Below are 19,909 nucleotides of genomic sequence, written 5' to 3'. Positions count from 1 at the left end.
AAAAATTGGGAGAAAAAAAATTCCAGTTGATAGCTGTTATAAGTTATGTGAGAAACTAAGTGGTTTTATAGCTTTAGAAACAATACATGTAACTATATTTTTAAAATGATGTGTTGCTGTTTAATAAATTCAAAATTATAATTGTTGGCAAAGTGTTGTGGTATAAGTGCAATCAGACACTTGGCATATGCTTTTACTAAAAAATAAGTAACCATTTTTTGAAACGGCAGCACCGTTGTTTTTAATTCCTTACCTGTAGCTCCAATCATTCAGCATTTTATCATGTACATCTACATGGAATGCACATTTAGTAAACACGTGGTTACTAGATGCAGCCCTTCTCAATTTGTCAGCCCTGTTATGCCTTGTCTATCACTCAAAATCACACAACCACTGCTGAGAAGATATCATATAGATTTTAGATCATTTTCTACAATGACATTGACAATTGTTGTTCTTCTGTGTATCTGATGCAGGAAAAAGCAGGTCACCAATTGTTTTTAAAAAACCTAAAAGTTTACTGCAGTAAAACTTTACTCCTAACCTTCTGTTTGGAGCTGCAAATGTTCTCTAGGTCGGTGATGAGGGCAGTTTTACGTTGATGCAGAACTCGCTCTAGCTCCTCAAATGTACTGCTGATTTCATTCACTGCTTCAGTCTTTCTCTCCATCAGCTGCCTGGAGATCTCATTCACCAGTTCAATCGCAACTGTGAGCTGTGGCAATCTACAGGCATAATAATAATAATAATAATAATAATAATAATAATAATAAACAGGTAGTTTAGTAAAGCACATTAAGCAAACCTTAAAAACGACCAACAAAAAATTTAAAAATTTTTATAGAATCGGGTAATTTATAAAATTATGTATTACAAATTTATAAATATCCCGATTCGATATAACATTTTTCCAGATTTTGTTGGTTGTTTTTAAGGTTTAAATTTTACATTTTCAAAGGTTGATGAGTAATTAAATGTAGCTTGTTGCTTATAACAGTTTTCTCACTTAAAAACCAAATCCACCATATAACAATACAAAATGACTTTTTTGGAGAGAGTTTAACTTAGCCGCATATATCTCTGTACTCCATTAAAGTTATTGTTTCTAAACAAACTTAGCAAATGATTCCCTCCTACCTCATGCCAGTGTGTGAATGTAGGATTATAAAGAGAGTTAAGCGGCTGCAAGTACGCGGGTGCATCTGTCTCCTAATGCATACGATTTTTAACTACTTTTTATACATACTGCTAGAAAGATGCAATGAGCATTGAATAGCCATTTTATTTGACTATTTTAGAAAACCAAGTATTATTTTAATTTAACTTAGGAAACTATAGGAAACCTTAAGCTTGACAATATAAAGTCCTTTTAATACTTGTAAAGCTTTAGGTGTTGCTTACAGGTATTGGACAATGAAACTGAAACGTCTGGTTTTAGACCACAATAATTCAACTTAGGAAACTATAGGAAAGTATAGTATAGTATGGTGTAGGGCCTTCATTTGTGGCCAATACAGAATCAATTCATCTTGGAAATGACAGATACAAGTCCTGCACTGTGATGCCATGATATTGCAGCCCAAACCATCACTGATCCACCCCCATGCTTCACTCTGGGCATGCAACAGTCTGTATGGTACGCCTCTTTGGGGCTTCTTCAAACCGTAACTCTCCCAGATGTGGGAAAGACAGTGAAGGTGGGCTCATCAAAGAACAATACATGTTTCATATTGTCCACAGCACAAGATTTTTACTGCTGGCACCATTAAAACCAACGTTTGGCACTGGCACGAGTGACCAAAGTTTTGGCTATAGCAGCCCGGCCATGTACATTGACTCTGTGGAGCTCCCGATAACCAGTTTTGGTGAAAACAGGAGAGTTGAGGTGCACATTTAATTCTGCGGTGAGTTAAACATCTGTGGTTTTCTGTTTTTTGGATACAATCCGGGTTAGCACCCATACATTCCTTTCAGACAGCTTGCTATTGCGTCTACAGTTGCTCTTGTTAGATTTGGTTCATCCTTCTTGGTGGTACTGTATGCTGACATTACCCTAGATACCGTGGCTCTTGATACATCACAAAGTCTTGCTGTCTTGGTCACAGATGCGGCAGCGAGACACGATCCAACAATTTGTCCTCTTTTAAACTCTGATTTGTCACCCATAATGTTGTGTGTATTGCAATATTTTAGGCAAACCTGCTTAATCAAGTGGTTGTAAACTTAATTGTAAAGGGGTGATGCTCCTCTTTCTCCTCCATGTGCTTATTTTCACTCTCTCCACTTAGTTTATGATGCCATTTTATGATTGTTGAGCAGTGTTGGTTGTAACACGTTACAAAGTACTTGGATTACTTTTTGGATGTAATGAGTAATCTAATGCGTTAGGTTCGCCGATTAAGTACTCAGTTATTTAGTTATATTTTTTTCTAAAATGTAATCCGTTATTCAGACAATTTATGTAAACTGTGAGCCAGACAGCAGTCATTTACAATCCGTTAATGTGTGTGTGTGAAAGTCGTCCTTAATTGGTATTCAGAGCATTTTTTCCACATGCAATTGACATTCTTGACAGAGTGTGGTACCTGTTTCGAATGGCATCTAGCTGATTCTTCAGTGCTGCTTTGTGTTGTTCTAGAACATCCCTCAGAGGGACAGTGACATGTTCTCTGTGTTCTCCCTCTGTACAGTCTAAACACATGGCAGTTTCGCAGGACTCACAATAAAACTCCATGACCTGCAGAGGGAAACAAAGAACATCTATGCATGTCAAAGCAATCCAAAACCAAACCAATTCTAAGACCAGCAAGTTCGCATTTGGGATAAATATGTGTTTCATATCTACAACACAGGCCCCAATGACTAAAGAAAATAAGAGGATTTGTCTATTTGCTGATGTACGTAAGAGGCTCTCAGTTTTGCCAGTGACCTTCTTTTCGATGATATGAAAAGTTATCACTTGTCTAAATTTTATCAGCTTCACTGTTCCTATGGCTCTGGTCTTTGCTTTTTAATTGCTGAGGTAATCGGTAGAGGAAACTTACCTTGCCCTCATGATTTGGGCAGGACAGAGGCTTCCCAGCAACTACTGCACTCACAGACTCCAGCACATTGCAAGCCTCAGGACGAGAACATCCTGGATCTCTCTGCAGCACCTCCATCAGATTAGTGATGAAGAAGTTATTCTGCAGCGCTGCTACGCCTTTTTCAGGCAGGATGGAGGTCTGTCGGCAAACCGGACACGACAGAGTCAGTGACTGAGCCGGGATGTAGTTCTGTAAGCACCTGGGTTAAAGGAAAGAAAAAATAGATGAATGTGAGAAAGTTGTAAAAGACTTAATAAAAATGTAAAAAAGAATAATTACATTAATAAAAGATATGTTTGAAATATCATTTTACATATTATATATATAGGGGGAAATAGCTAATCAAACGGTAAAACTATACCGTTCACAGAAGGTGTGTAAGCAGGGCAGCACTTTGGGGTTGTGGAAGTGATCAAGGCAGATGCTGCAGACCAGGAACTGCTTGTCTATTTGCCGCACCACTGGACTCGTGCTGCCAGTCTCACGCTTAGCCATAGTGACAGACATTCACAGGCACAGCCGGGGGCCAGGACACACCTTAACCTGTCACACACACACACACAAACAAAGAGAGAGAGAGAGAGCAGGGGGTGGTGTCATGGTTAATCATCCATAAAACCACTATAAAAATTACAGTACTAAATGGTCTTTGAGCCTTGAAGGGAGCATTTCTTATTTGAATAGTTCCTAGAGTGTGCTACAGAACATTCATGTTCATTTTTGTAAACTTAACTTCCACTTCCTGAAGTCAGTTTTGTAAATTTTTTTGCACTTCACGGCCATCATAGTTTAAAGTGAAGCAGAACACACAAGAAACAAAGATAAAGAAACAAGTTCCTACTTCCTGTATATTTTGAGTGACAGTTATTGGGGGCGGGGCTTGTAGGACGACTTTCACACACACACACGCTGTCTGGCTCACAGTTTACATAAATTGTCTGAATAACAGATTAAATTTTTAAAAAAATAATAAAATTAAGTACTTAAATGGCGGACCTAACGCGTTAGATTACTCCTTACATCAAAAAAGTAATCAGAGTACTCTAACACATTACTTTACATTACTGTAATGCATTACACCCAACACTGCTTAACAATAATAAAATGACATCATAAACTAAGTGAATAAAATGAGAATAAGCACATGGAGAAAGAGGAGCAGCACACCTTTACAATTAAGTTTACAACCACTTGATGAAAGACCGTTCTCATAGCAATAAATAATATCATTACCTAATTCCTTTTAGGTATTTTGCCAGCAGGGTCACATTAAGCTGTATGTGGATAAAAAAAGGTAAATAAACCTTGTTAAACCAGTCTTGTTCCAACAAGCTTCAATTGTCAGAAAGACTGGAAGAAATCATATAGGTTGCTGTAAAATCAACAACAGGTTTCTCTCTACAATTGCAGGAAGATCCAGAAATTTTTATCCTGAAAGTACACAATTGCTTATTTAGACCTTTTGACACCTTAAAAGTAGACTAGTGTAAATAACTTCTAGCTGGTCTGCCATGTGTGGCATCCGACCTTTGCAACCGACCAGAATGCAGCTACAAAATGTATTTTCATTTCCACTCCCAAGTTCTTCCACACTACCCTATTCCTGCATTCCTTCCATTACCAGTTTAAAGCTACCTGAATCTGAATTTAAAACAACCATGCTTGTCTACATAGCCAAAAAAAGTCTAGCACTTACCTAACTTAAAGGAAAATATCACATCTCATCTAGCAGGTGTGGCTTAAACAGACCAGCCATCCCTCAAGATACATGAAATGCATCAAGGCTATTCTCTGAAATGGTATGGAAGCTGTGGAAAAACATTTCTCTGACTAACTGAATAGTTGAGTCACCTTATCAAATAAAGACCAAAAACCTGACTTGAAGTACTATTTCTATTTTTTTTAATAATTCACAAGTTCTATAAATCTGCCTGGTTATCTTCATTCATGAAGATGAATAATTAGATTTCATTCATTCATTTTTTCTATTATTTAAGTCCAGGTTACAAGGTGGGACTTGTTTGCTTGTCTTACAGATGCTTGACTGCACTGAGATCTGGAAAACGTCAACAACTTAAACTCTTTGCCAAGTTCTTTGAATCATTTATATCACGGCACATTATCCTGGTGAATCCTGTTTGCCATAAAGGTGGGTCTGCAACAATGTTTATGTTGGTGGCTACGCAAGACCTATGTTTTCCCAGCAGAGCAGGTAGACTAGCCTTGGCTCCTAACATACACTTTGGCAACCATGTTCCTGTCTACAGTTCACCATTTTCCTTTTCTTGGACCATTTTTGTTGGTTACAAATTACTATATACCAGTAACACCTCACAAGACTTGCAGTTTTGTAGATGCTCTGACCCAAAAGGCTAATGTGATTTGGCTCTAGTCATTTTAACTGATTCCGGCACATGGAATTTGGGAACTAATTGTGCACTTGCTGCGTAACATATCCCACTCTTTCACAGGTGCTATTGCAATGAGAGTTTAAGCTTGTCACCTGTCAGTGGTTTTAATGTTATGGCTGATTGGTGTATATGCTTATAAAAAAAAGTTTTGCCTAGTTACCCAAGAGTTTCTTGGCATGAAACTCTTAAAAATCTGAAGAACCTGACAACTGAGGTTATTTGCAGTTCAAATAAATCATTATATAATCATTAAAGAATATATCAAAATACTTAGGACTCAGTATATATATATACATACACAAAAACTTACAAACTAAGCATTTTTATTTAAATTTAGATGTGCAGGACTAACAAAAGCATTAGCATAAGCTGCTGTTTGAGCCATTTCAGCATTTCTGAGTGGGTCATGGGCAGATTTATGAATTATGCTTCACACTTTCTCTCATACACACAGACCCGTCAACACATCTGTCAGTTTCCAAATGTGCAAACAGGATTTAAGCCATTATTTTTACACAACCAAATAAATAGTCATGTAAGATTTAGATTGCCTCAAGAACAGGACAGACGTGTGACTGATGAGGGTGGAAGGGTCTCAAATGTTACAGCTGATATTATCCCTCATTACACCCCCTCTTCTTGTCCATCAATCTGTTTTGATAGGATGATGTAGCAAGGCTAAAATAAGACTGGACACTCACTGGAGAGGGTCAGGCAACCAAGTAGATGGCTGGGATTCACGAGATACCAAATTGAGAGGGAGGCCATGTTTACTTTGATGGCATGCTAGAATAGTTACTGGAAATACTTAAAGTTCTCTTATTTCTTTTAGCCCAAATACACATATTGAATTGTTTTTATACAACAATTTGCAGGACCAACTTTTTGGGCTTTGTTGTTACTTGACATTTGACACTTATGATCATCATTTTTAAGAACAGGGTTGTAAACTGCTTTCTTTCTGAAAGTGTTGGGTGCTAATGACTGAACCAGGACTGGCTCTGTGCATAAGGGACTGGTAAACCTAAAATCAAAAACACACTCTTTGAAAAAGTAAATCTATTAAGTGAAATGTAAGGCATTGTACTGGCCATGCTGCCTGTGTCATAATTAGCATAAAATGAAAATACTGTCCAGTTTATTAACCAAAAACAAAATCATCACATGACCTGTTGTTTCACCCTGTAATATTACATGTCTGCGCTTAGTATTAAATTTGTTTAAGATGAAGGACACCTGGCTGGCCTGCCTATAAAATCCACTTAAAGGCAAATAACAATTTATGTGAGCTGACATTTTTGAATGAAACAGGAAATTCAAGGAGGAAATAACATTCAGATGGACTTTTATCCATCCCAGATTAATGGTCTAAGAAAAAATGGTGTATTAAAACAAATCCGGAGTCAATCCCAGGTCTGGATAAAACATGTCATGGTGTGATTATCACAAAGCCAAAAGGAGCATGGCCAACAAGATAAAGTTTATGTCCATGAAAAACATGCATGTCCCAACACACAGGATTATTTACCCTAGTCAAACGTAACCTTAGATGGTCTGGAGAATGATGTGCTATTAGCTTCTGATATCACTTAGAACATAAACAGACTCACAAAAAGCCCCAGAAAGTGAGTAAGAGTCTAAAAGGGCCGTTGGAAAAAGGCTCAATGAAAACGTATAAAAAGAATTTGTTAATTAGTATGTATAATAGCAATGGAGACTGAGACTGGCTATAAAGCAGAAGCTGTCTCTATGGAAGACCAGTAACAATGGCATTCTTTAGAGCCCAAGTTCTGCACTCTGCCCATAATTGTGTGCGCCTACACACACACACACACACACACACACACACACACACATACACACACACACTTACACAGAAGAGTTGGAGAAATCTCAGGAAGGCTTCATTCGTGTTTCCTGTGTTCCAGCTGGGCTCAGAAGCAGAACAACAAAAATGAGATCCTGTACCACTGTCCCTGCCTACGCCCCCTAAACTCTAAACTCTTTACCCTCCCTCTGATACTCTCCTTCATTCCGTGTCTCTCTCCCTCCCTTTCTCAGTCTCTCCCTCCCTTTCTCTAGCCACCTCACACTGACTAAAGCAAACGTCTGACGTGAGGCTGGATTTCAAGCCACAACCCACACAGGCTATTTCATTGGCCAACACAGAACACACACCAAGTGCTCTTCCCATGGACTCTCCTCTTATTGGTTGGTCAGCAGAAGCCTGCTCAAAGCATGGATTGCCTCACAGGCTAACAATGCCTGCCGACGAACTGGGTGCGGTGAGACAGCATAAGGAAAAAGGATAGAGACAGAGTTTGGCAGAAAATGTCTGGTCATACAAACATTTCATAACTAGTAGAGCAGTTTTTGTAGCTGATAAACAAGAAATTTATTGTGCAAAGTCAGGTGCAACATTTAAACGAAAGAGATAAAGGAAATCAGAAAGAAAATAAATGGCACTGGATAACGGGTCCCTGTGCCAGGAAAATAATCATCTCTCCATGACATAGTACAGCATCTCTGGATAAGCCAGCGAGGACAAATATGTATCGCTTCACCAAGGAGTGAACTAAGCTTTGATCCTTTCTGCAGAGTTCCTGCACTATCATCCTCAGCTCCTCCAACAGGTCTGAGGAGATTATGGACACAAATAAAAGCAAATGCATGTTTTTGTACATGCAAAGTAATAAATCTGTTATTTCTAATTAATTCATTTGTAATTACTAATACCAATTGTATATACACTATATTTAACTTTAATAAGCAAAAAATAATCTCCAACTACAGTGTCAAACCTTGTATGGTGTTCATTAACAGGCAAAATGATTAAATGGAATTTTGTCTTGTATGAGCTCAAGTTGTCAACCTGCCATGGCTGCACTAGAGATAAAAAGTTACATAATCTATGTCGTCACTTGCTACAACCGCTGAGTGGCGCTGGATATGGGGATTAAACAACAATGTAGTCTAAAAGCATAGGAATTATAAAGCATAATAAAAATACGTTAGTGGTGACAATTTCCCTCTTTAGATAGAGGAAATCAGATGAATGTTTGCTAAATAAATAAATAAAGGGAAAAATATTTTAGGGGACAATGTCCAAACAATCTGTTTCTACGGAAAGATCGTATTTCATGTAATCCTTAAATTAAAAGACCATTTAATTAATGCATTGACCCAAAGCAAAAACATGCCTATAGTTTATTTTATCATGGACAGAATGTATAATCATGGCATGGGCCTTTCTAATGATCATGAAAGATGAGGATTAGATGTTTGTGAGCATTTGTCTATTAAGTTCAGCCTTTATTCATCACATATGCATTACTGCCAGAGCGCAGAGTAGGCCATTTTATAGTGGGTTAAGGGCTTTGCTCAAGGACTCAATAGCAGCAACCTGGCAAAAAAAGCAGGGGCTCGTACCACTAACCTTCCTATCAGTAACCCAGAGCCTTAACACACTAAGCCACCACTGCCCCAAAACATTAAAGATGTTGCAGTTATTACCAAGTCATTGCTGTGGCTTATGAACATAATTGAGACACGTCCATTCCTTTTTGCAGTGGCAGAGGCTGTAGATTTATCTTATGTAAACCTGTTAAGAGGATAGCGCATGTGAAAAGTGACTCAACACTCAAAGTGTCCCAGGACAGAGAGGATGGCCTGGAGAGAGGTGAAGCTAACCTTGGTGGAATGTTAATCTAAAACACATCTTTGATTGTCTTCATGAGTCATAATCCTTACTCATTAGAGGTTACTAAAAGGATGTTACACTTTTATAGCCCTGCACCAGGTGGGTACAAATGCAAAATATTTTATATGTAATCAGAGTAGAATGTGAGGATTAAAAATGGCGACAGGACCTTTCGTTTGACAACGCTCACATGATATAAAGGCTTTGGCTGTGTACAGAGTTATTTTAATTACTTGCATAGTACAAGACTATGCCTTTGCTATTGCTTCTTCTATCCTCCTACTGTGAGAAAATTCCTAAATGATATGAGCCAGAAATAATCTGATCCTTTAAATAACTGTGTGTACACGTGCGTGTGCGCATGCATGTGTGTACTGCACCAGGCACAATAAGTGAAACCAATGGACATCTCATCTCATCATGTGCACACTAAACCCAAAGGCAGTTTGCTTGTCTTTCACTTAAGACTAAAAAATAATCCACGTGAGTCTTTTTTTTTTTTTACCAGTGGGCATGTTGAGTCACCATGCAGATGGCAGGCCAGATGATGGTGTGCTGGGAAAAGGTCGCTGATATTTAGCTGCCAGGTTAAAATATGAATTATGCATGGCTGTCCTCATTCTAAAATTAAGGAGTGGGTGATTGTTTTTAATTTTGTTTTATGCACAGTGGTAGAGATGGAGGAAGTGAGGATAGTTCTCATGGGGGCAGACAGTCTATCCTAAAAAAGAGATTTGACAGCCACCTTTGTAGAAAGAATGGTGTATTATTTAGTAAACAAGCAGAAGGAGGATTAAAAAAAAAAACATTTTTAAAAACATATGTAAAAACAAAGCTGAAAAGTAGTGTGAGCTATGCAAATAAGAAATTAATAAAGTAAGCAAGCAGGGGTGGATATTTACTTGGGGACTGGGAATAAGTTTGTCGTGGAAAATAATCATGTCAGCTATGCACACATTAAAGCCATAAGTTGTGCTTGGATAGGTCATGACCTTACTCCTGCTCTCGCTTTCTTAGCTGAAACATATCAATAACTGAAAAACTGACGAAATCAGAAAATAAATGAATGAAAAAAATTGCAGTGTAAACTTTGTAAATTAGACATAATTTTACAAATGCACAGTATTATGCCCAATTCTGAGCCGCTCTGTCCCCTCAGGGCATGACAGCACGAGACCTCTGGAGGATGTGCTGTGGTTTCTAGCACCAGGAAGTTGCAGCGTCTCTTTTGAGTGCTGTGTGGTAATGCGTGGGGCTTCCGTGGTTTGGACTTGTGTGTCTGGTGCATCAAGCGGGTGCTGCATCAGATTGGGAACTGGGGCCATGTCGGCTGCCTTCGGCTCTTTGCGTGCTGAGCCCTGTGCACTGTGGGCTGCGGTGCACTGGGTGTACTAGTGCTTGTCCATCATGTCCAGCGTTGACATCTTGGCTTTTTTGTGAGATTGGACCAGACAGGTTGGCCTTTGTGTGAGCCTTAAGTGGTGGTAATATTATGGGTGATGTTGTACATATGTTGAATGTAAATTAACAGAATGAACAAACAAACTACTTACAATTCAAGATACTGTACCACAAGTACTGGCATTAGATAAAAGCTCTAATATCTCTTTTAGCTAATGTAGTGCATTGCTCTTATCTTGTATGAGCATTATACAATCTGCTGCCTTAATACACATACTGTACACACACTCACTCTCTCTTACTCATAATCTCCACCACTTATCCTGTACATGGTTGCAGGAAGCCTGGAGCCTATCCATGTATGGAATGGACTGCCAAGAGAGTACACTTGCATGTAATTATCATACTATTGTTATATGCCTATTCTAGCCACCTAAATGACTGTATCTTCACCATTACTACTCCACCCAACTATTCCCAGTCCAACTTAGTCAGCAAATTATCAGTATGACGCACATAAAACAAACCATAAAGTGCATAACACCCTAAAGTGATACAGTACGGTGTGACAGATACTAAAGCAGGAAGACTAGAGTTACATCATGGTTACAAGGAAACAACAAGAAACTATATTAGGCAAATTGGTAGAGCTACAATCTGCAGAACAGCTTCTGTTTTTAGATATATTGGAAAGACTGACAAAGGTAAGGGGTTCATGGAGTGGATAAAAACTACAAACTAGAAGTGTGCACTACTCTGAATATGTTTCCCATTTAACAATAACAAAAACTAAGAAAATTTGATTTCTTGTTCATGTTATACCTGATCTTTTTGAGCTAGTTTCAGATGGTTTTGTGCATGAGCTTAACACTGGTGTTTAAGTTATGAGTAAAAGTCTCCCGCTGGCACCTGTTGGAAAATATTTGGTTTCACTTCTTAAACTGCTGCCTTCTCTGTGTTACTCAATGTAATATGTGTATGGTACTGTAAGAGGATGGCATAATTCAGAATTTTTTGGGTGCCCATATTTTTTGAAGACATTTGGCAGGAAAAAAAAACATAATTCATTAAATTTTCTTACAAAGGAAAAAAACAAATACAATACACAATCATCATGTGCTTAAATGCTACAGATAATCTAGTTTTATGTGTTGTTTGTTTTGCATATTTTCATGATGGATACAGACTCCCCGACAATAACCACATGTACGTAGTCATATCTTCAGCCAGTGTAGACAGTAAAGGAAACATGACGCGGTTTAACAATTGTATTTAATGTTGCAATGTTAAAATATATAATGAGCAAAAGCTTGAGGCTAAAAAATATAAGTTTCTTACATTGTTCTGCTGGATAGAGTTGATGGTAAAGTGAGACCTCTTGTATATGTTCTAATTATTTTCTATCTGCTGAGGCATTTGAAGGGCAACTGAATATACAATATATCTTACACTGGAAATAGTTTACATTGTTCAAACATACATACTGTATGTTACCTACAGTAGGTATTTGTTTCAAAAGCTTTATGCTTTAAAAGGGTGAAATTAGGAAATTTGTGTTTCTTAATTATCAATTTTGTAAAGATATTTAGTTTTATTTATTTATTTTATTAAATTTATTTTATGCATTTCATTATTTGGAAATGTCAGAATTTGTACATTATGTCATCATTTTGCCTGGCTGCTTACATAATTTCTAAAAAAAAAAATAAATAAATAAATAAATCAGACATTACTTAAGTAGTCTTTTCTACTAAAATAAAAAAAAAACTTTTTATTTTTTATTGAGTGATATTTTGTATTACTACTTTTTACTTCTACTTGAGTAGAAGTAGAACTATTTGGAAGTACTGTACAGCTACTCTTACTTGAATACAATTTTTGACTAATCTACCCACTTCTGCATATGACCATATACTATATTCATTATTAAAATACTTCACAGACAGTTGTAAAATGCATGAATTACCCCGAACCTGCACTACAACCCTTGCGTTTAATCCTCTTGGCCATTAAAGAGAATTTTAATCCTTAAAACTCATGGAACTCATCCCTTATTTAATTCTTATAGAGGTTCTAGTAGAGGTTCACCAGTTTCTTGAAAGAAGCGACTGGTGAAATTTACATTTACATTTGGCATTTGGCAGACGCTCTTATCCAGAGCGACTTACATTTTTATCTCATTACACATCTGAGCAGTTGAGGGTTAAGGGCCTTGCTCAAGGGCCCAACAGTGACGACTTAGTGGTTGTGGGGTTTGAACCTGGGATCTTCCGAACCGTAGTCCAATGCCTTAACCACTGAGCTACCCCTGGCCCAAAATTCACTTCCCTGCGACTGCTCAATTGTTTAGTCTCCAGATATGGCAGGTTCAGACATTTCCCTATTCATATCTGCACAGTGGGAGTTTAGTAAAGGGTGGAGGCTTAACCACTGACATTTACTGTACACACTGCAGGCTAAACCTATGAAAATCCAGTTCAAATGATAAGTAAATGAACAGCTCTTGCTACAGGGTTCATACAAGGTTCAAAGCAGCTGAAGAGATAAACAAACAAAACAAAAACATTATTTTAAAAGCCTCAATAGGTGTGTAACATGTGAATTTTTCCATTAGCAACTGACATACACTTAACAGAGAGATGAAGAGGTTAAAAAATTGGAATTTTTGGTTTTAATATTTAAATAATCAGTCCCTAGGTTTTGTTTTTTTGTATTTGGATTTATTGCCATATCAGCTTTTAGGCTATTTTATGGCAAGATTCACATCAAATATTAAGCTGATTTATTAGGTTATAAAAATGTAAGTGATTAAGAGAGTAGTGAGAAAGTTAAAAGGATATTATAGTAATAATAGATCACATATTAGCATGGTCTTGGTCAGAAGAACAGGGTTTTACATTTGTTTTTTTACGTGTACTTTAGACAGAAATTGTAAGAGTTTTTTTGGTTTTGCCTTGCAGAATATGTTTTTTAAATCTTGTTCCAGTAGAAATTGTTTTCTTATGGTGTTAAAACTTGGGCAGTCCAAAAGTATGTGTTTTATGGTTAGGGTAGTTCTGCAGCGCTGACATTTTGGGGCTTCTTCATCCTTTAATAAATAAGCATGGGTAATGTTTGTATGGCACCTTGTACCGTATATACTACCTGGTCGTGTCTTAATTCGAATGGGTGATAACTTCTTTTTCCCACCACTGGGTTTATTTTGAATAATTTGTTGTTTTTGTACTGTTCCCATTCTGCTTGCCATTTATTTGATATATATTGATTTATCAGTGGTTTAAGGTTCCCTAGGTTTTAACCACTGACCAATCCATGCCATTAAAATGGTCAACATGAGTCAAACAAAACATTTTTTCATACACACAAAAGGCATACACTGAAGTGGAAAAACAGCCCTTTGATGATCTCAGATAATGTAGCCATGTTCATTAGGCATTATATTACTGTCATTTATCTATTTCTGCTGTCCTCGCAGTTACCAAAATTATGTAGACAATATCAGTTAGGGAAAATTCCATTCAAATTTTTAGTATGAGTTGAAGATTGAAAGGGATGCGTAGTTCTCAAGAAAGGCCATTACACAGGATACAGAAAAGAACAACTTTTAATTGCTTTTGGTGTCTACAAACATAAATATTAGCCTCTGCAATTTTAGAATATGACCAAGTTATCAACTCGACATGAGTTTATGAGCCACAGCTACACAAACTAATTAGTTATACTTTACTGTAACACAACCAACTACCCCAATCACATCCTGATAAACATCCAATAACCTTTCTATACACACAATGAGTTTTGGTTAGGAATCAGACTTAGCCCACATCTAAGCCGTATAGGGCTTAAATCAAACTTCACTCATGCACACACATATAAAACACTTGCATACACATATATGAAACACTCACATACAGTACATACAGTATATCCTACTAACTGCTCAAACAACTACATATTAAATGCGCGCACATACACAAACATACATATCCTCCGCACACACACATACTTTTCTCGCACATACACTGAAATGCCTTCTGGTTACACTGAGAATCTCATAGGTGTGCGCGCGCATTTCATATGTAGTTGTTTGAGCAGTTAGTAGTAAATATGTATGTGTGAGTGTTTCATATATGTGTATGCAATCGTTTCATATGTGTGTGCAGGAGTGAAGTTTGATTTAAGCCCTATATATCACCTCATATTCCTCTTAAGAAAAATTCTTATTAAAAAAAAAAAAAAGTGTGTTGGCACCACATCTCCCTAGAGGAAACAAACAGAAGGTGCACTATGCAATCTTTTATATGCACAGCTCTACCACTTGCTGAGGAAGTTGTTGTTCAATTAGAGAAGGTGTGCCAGTTTCTTGTCATTCAGAGAAACTTTACCTCTTATACACTGAAACATCAGATACTTAAAGTAAAGAAATAATAATTCATAATAATAATCAGGCACAGCTGCCTGAGTCATCCGACAAGTTTTAGGAATGTCACAAAATGCTAATGTTTTAAAAATGACAGAGAGAACAACATGCATCTTAAGTAATGGTCCTTACACACAATAAAAAATAAACTACATATCAAACCACAGATTTAATTTTATTCTTAAATGGAAGCCATGACCGGAGACAGACAGTTCCATGTACTACTGTGTTAGACAGCGCTGAATCACGCACATGCATGCAAATCACACATGCACATCAGACAGAGAAACTGCAATACAAAATGTAACAAACCACATACAGTACATGAAAATGTAATCAAATACATAGCCTGCCATAAAAACGATCTGACAGAGTGAATAAAGGCAGGCATTTCAGGCTGGAAGAAAATATTGCCTCAATAAACAGGCGTCAGTGATGACATGGCAACATCCACAGGCAGCATTTCACACACACCCTACATACATGGTCGAAGCAGGGGCCAGGAGTGTAGTGTGTTTTCCAAGTGGAACATTGCATCATACACACACCCTACGGTTCAACCTCCTCTCCCTCTGTTGTCTTACATAAGTGGATTTTGGTTTTGTGTGTTATGGCTGTGTATCAGTGAAGCATACTGACTGCAAGCTTAAAAGCCAGACGCTTGTGTAAATTATTCATACCAATCCCTATACAGGCAAGATAAAGGATGAGGTGGATCGCAGGAAAAGATGAAAGAAAATGAGCAGAGATTGATAACTGCACCATGGTATAATATACAAGAAACAAGGGGAGCTCCCCAGTGCAGGACTCACGTGAGCGTTTGCAGAAAGACAGCAAGGATGGAGGGGTAAAGAGAGAGAGATCAGGGTACCATCAACACAGGCTTCCAAACATAGAGTATTGTCCATCCCTACGCAGCCACATCCCAGAAAGCATTTAAAAAGCCCAACAGAAACAGCAAGAATAAGATGAGAGGAAAAGAGCTGCAAGAACAAGAGCAGAGTGGGAAAGCAAGGAGAAGGGTGTGAGCCAATGTGAGTGTGTGCATGTGAACAAGAGCGAGAGTGAGCGAAAGAGAGAAAGAGACGGAGGGAGGGAGTAACGTGAATGATGGTGTGCTAAGGAAGTGAGGAGGGGGCTGTAAAAAGCAGATGCAATGGTACAGAGAAACCATAATGGCAAAAGACTAAAGAGTGAGAGAGGGGGCTCATGATCTAATATGAAACAATACTGTACTATAGAGAACTCCGTTCATGTGCAAATATTTACAAATATAAAAAAGCCAGGTTTTAGAAGAGAATTTAGTAACTTCGAAAGAGAGAGTCACGTATGCGAAACCTATTCCGTGATAAATCAATGGCTCTCCTTGTGTAATGAAAGCTGATGGCATTAAAGATCATGTGAGTCACATTGTGAAAGACTCTTTTGTTTGCAGCAGGCCTTGAAGAGGAGGGCTCACTTATTAGCATGCATATTCAGACCTCGGGGGATAGAGTTTGGTAGCCAGAATGAAAAAGATCAGAGCAAGATAAGGAGGTTCTCTGATGTGAAAATTGTGAGAGATACTGTAGTCATCATGTAGACTACATACTGTAAGCAGCAGCATGGGTCAAAGATAAGGGGTTGCTTGAACTCTTTCAAGACAAGCTAAAAATAATCGCCTGCATCTAGTGTGGAAAGAATTGTACAGATGAGAATATGAGAATAAGCAGAGAGGAAGAAAAAAAAAAAAAAAACTATGAGGACAGAGTGCAAAGCTTTGCCAATAAAGAACAAGAATGGAAGATGGTATGGAGATAGAAGAAAATGGGCGGAGCCAAGACTGATGCATGGATTTGATTGCATGAGCAAAGTTTGTTGCCATAGAGACTGCATCCAGTGCAGCGGAGCTCAGATGGCTGCTTGTCCCATGTCCCTCCCATTAACCCCTCCCTCCCAGGAATTCTTATTTAACTCCTGTCGCTTTGCAGTTGGGAATATTCTCATACATCCAACAACCCAGTAAGTGAGCGAGAATGAATCTGTTTGCACAGAAGCAAAACAACACAACACATTTTCCATTGCATTTTACATTACTTCCTGCAAAACTTCTTCTCAGCTTGAAGACAAACTACAGTATGGATATTCGTTCATGCTGTTTTTCTTGGTGTAATGACATTTCCAGTCTATGAGTCACATGCACATAAATTGCATAGTTGAGTTAATAACCAAAGTGTAGTGACCCTCATAGTTATAATATAATGCAAGTTCCCTAATTAATAATAACCTGGCCCTCATTAGGAATGTTCAAGGCGTGTCTGTCTGTCTTTAGTACTTGTACTTGAAATATACTTGCCCTCTTTTTAATAGGTCTTTGTTATTTCGGCTTTTACGATGGCCTCCTTCACTTGCAGTGACAACATTGGACCGTATAGTAAATATTGCCATGAACAACTATTAATGCAAATTCAACATCTTCAGTAACATTATCTTGCCATGAAAAACAGCCAATGAAAGTGCTCAGTCTAGTTTTTAGTTACTTTTGAGCATTTGAAAAATCCTGTTTAACAGTTAATTTAATAGATTTGTTAAACCTTTGAATTTAAGCTAAAAGTATTTGTCACATCTTGATTGCTTCATTTTAAAATCTATAGTGGTAGTGTGCAGAGACAAAAATACTTAAAATAAATAAGCGTCACTGTCCGAATACACATACTCAGCCAAACATTTCAAATAATTATTTGTCTAATCAATTTTGACAATCATTAGTGTTCACTGACTTATTTTCCTTATTGTTGGAAAAAAAAAAAATCCTTTTGGTGTACTGTATAGAAAAAAAATGTGTTAATAAATTTGTTTAATATCGTCAAGGCCCAAATTAAATATTCATTCATCTGTCCATTCTCTATTCTGCCTCTTGACTGTAAAGTCATTGGGGAAAAACACAACACTCACACAATACAGGCACTTTGAAAATTAAATAAATTCAGAATACATGGAGGGGAAAAAAACCAAAACAACTGCAAAACGTGGGAAACCTTTAAAGATATATTCATAAAAAATATCTATGGAGAGACATTACAGTAATGTAACAGGTTATTTTTTAACAAAACAGTATAACCTTGTGTTTTGTTAATCAGTCAAATTCACAACAATCAATACCTTGTGACGAATCAGAATTTAGAATTTACCCGTGTGTAGTAGTTATGAAAAAAAAAAGCCTACAAGTAAAGTGTCAGTTCAGCCTTGTCTCTACAGATTAAATTTATTTTGCCTAGCTATGAATCATGCAATGAAAGGAGAATAATTACAATTATTATCTTTACTACTTAATCAGTTTGTAGGGCACCACTTACAATTCAGACATTGTGATTCTGTAGCAAAATGGTAATTTAAAATTAATTAGCTTAGCACTTTTCGTCCACATTAAAAGACATGTATAAAACTAAATAAACAGATTGTGATTCTTTGCATTCATTTTAAGTAAAAAAAAAAAAATTCTGATTAAGGTCAGGGGAGCCAAGGCCTTTTTCAGAAACACTACAGTAGATGTAATGGCTGATTGGTCTAAATTCGGGATGGAAGACCAACACAGGATTATATATACACACATACATGTAATCAGCCATAACATAAAAGACAAAACAAAACATTAAGCCCAATATTGTGTAGGTGGCACAACACAGGAGCTGCTCTGGCTCCATAAGGTCTGACTTCACAAGACCTCTGGGGTTGTACTGCATTTCATCGTCTTTGTGCAAGTACTTTGCATATGCACAATGACAACGAAGTTGAATCTAATCTGTGGTGTCTGGCACAAAGACATTAGCAGCAGATTCTTTGGGTGGGTTGTGGAGTTGGGCCTCCATGAATCAGACTTGCAGACTTATTTGTCTGGCACAGTAAATGGATGCTCAATTGGATTGAGATCTAGGAAATTTGGAGGCTAGATAAACAATTTAGAAAACTTTGCAGCAAATTGTGTGTGATGCACCCAATGGTCTGATGCCCTTCCATCATGGCCAGCATTTTTTTTTTTTTTTGCAATTTGTGCTACATTAGCTTTTTTGTAGGATTGGACCAGCTTTTTGTACCCACAGGAATAAATTATCCTTACTAGCATATAACTGCTCAAGAATTTTATTTAGTTTACTTGGAAGTGGTGTTGGTGTTGTGGGTGATCTTTTCAATTTGAGTAAAAGTGAGGAGAAGTGTAAGGTGTATTTGACTAGTGTGAGGAAACTTGAAAAGAACTAGAGAATTAAGTGCCAACACTAAGCACTGTGCCAGCCACATGGGTGGCGCTAATGAATTTTTAAGACAAAAAAACTTACCTAGCCATTATGATATCTCTGTCAAGGATCACACGTAAATTGGGGCAAGCTCTTGAAGAGACCTGTGCACAAAATTTACACAAAATTAAAATGAACAACAAGGCACAAATGACAATAGAATTTTTTTTTTATGATAACTGGCTGAGCCAAACACATTTTCAAAGTTAAAAGAAGTACAGTTATGAATACATAAATCAAACGCCATATTGAAATTATAATTTAAGTTAGATGATGAATTAGCTGATCAGTTAAGGTTGGGTTGGCTAAAGTAGTCACAATGCTGTAGGGCAGAACTGCCTTTTCTTGGCATAAGAACTAAACAAAGTGACTCAATCTGCCTTTAAACAATAAATACAGTGGATATAAAAAAAAATAAGCCAAGATAAATAATTTCAGATCATTGTAATGTGCGTTTTAGTCTGCATAGCAACAAATAAATATTTATTAAAAATCAGTATTAATGTTTTATGGGGGGAAAAAAACTTTCAATAAACTGGTTGCATGTGTGAACACCCTATAATTGGGCCAATAACATTTAGAGTCAAAAATAATTTGCATATATCAATAATGCACTGGGC

The 19,909-nt window shown here is 37.2% G+C and overlaps 1 protein-coding gene across 4 annotated transcripts in view; it reads right to left on the bottom strand.

Moving 5' to 3' along the window:
- trim3b (tripartite motif containing 3b) overlaps positions 1 to 19,348 on the bottom strand; it is a 29,726-nt gene extending 10,378 nt beyond the window's left edge. For 2 of the 4 annotated variants that reach the window (XM_053516387.1, XM_053516390.1), the window contains exons 1-5: positions 15,831 to 16,024; positions 3,448 to 3,629; positions 3,045 to 3,285; positions 2,586 to 2,737; positions 545 to 725 (exon numbers count right to left, since the gene is read on the bottom strand). In XM_053516387.1, the coding sequence (XP_053372362.1) occupies positions 545 to 725; positions 2,586 to 2,737; positions 3,045 to 3,285; positions 3,448 to 3,593 (720 nt within the window). In that variant the 5' untranslated portion in view covers positions 3,594 to 3,629; positions 15,831 to 16,024. Of the gene's footprint in view, positions 1 to 544; positions 726 to 2,585; positions 2,738 to 3,044; positions 3,286 to 3,447; positions 3,630 to 7,370; positions 7,532 to 15,830; positions 16,025 to 19,331 lie in introns of those variants that run through there. The other 2 variants (XM_053516389.1, XM_053516388.1) reach the window with 2 other exon arrangements.
- Between the last annotated feature and the right edge of the window lie 561 nt (positions 19,349 to 19,909).

The sequence above is a fragment of the Clarias gariepinus genome, chromosome 17 (genome assembly GCF_024256425.1).
Source record: "Clarias gariepinus isolate MV-2021 ecotype Netherlands chromosome 17, CGAR_prim_01v2, whole genome shotgun sequence".
NCBI classification, from domain to species: domain Eukaryota; kingdom Metazoa; phylum Chordata; class Actinopteri; order Siluriformes; family Clariidae; genus Clarias; species Clarias gariepinus.
The sequence above is the reverse complement of the archived record's forward strand: the minus strand, read 5'-3'. Positions and strand labels throughout refer to the sequence as shown.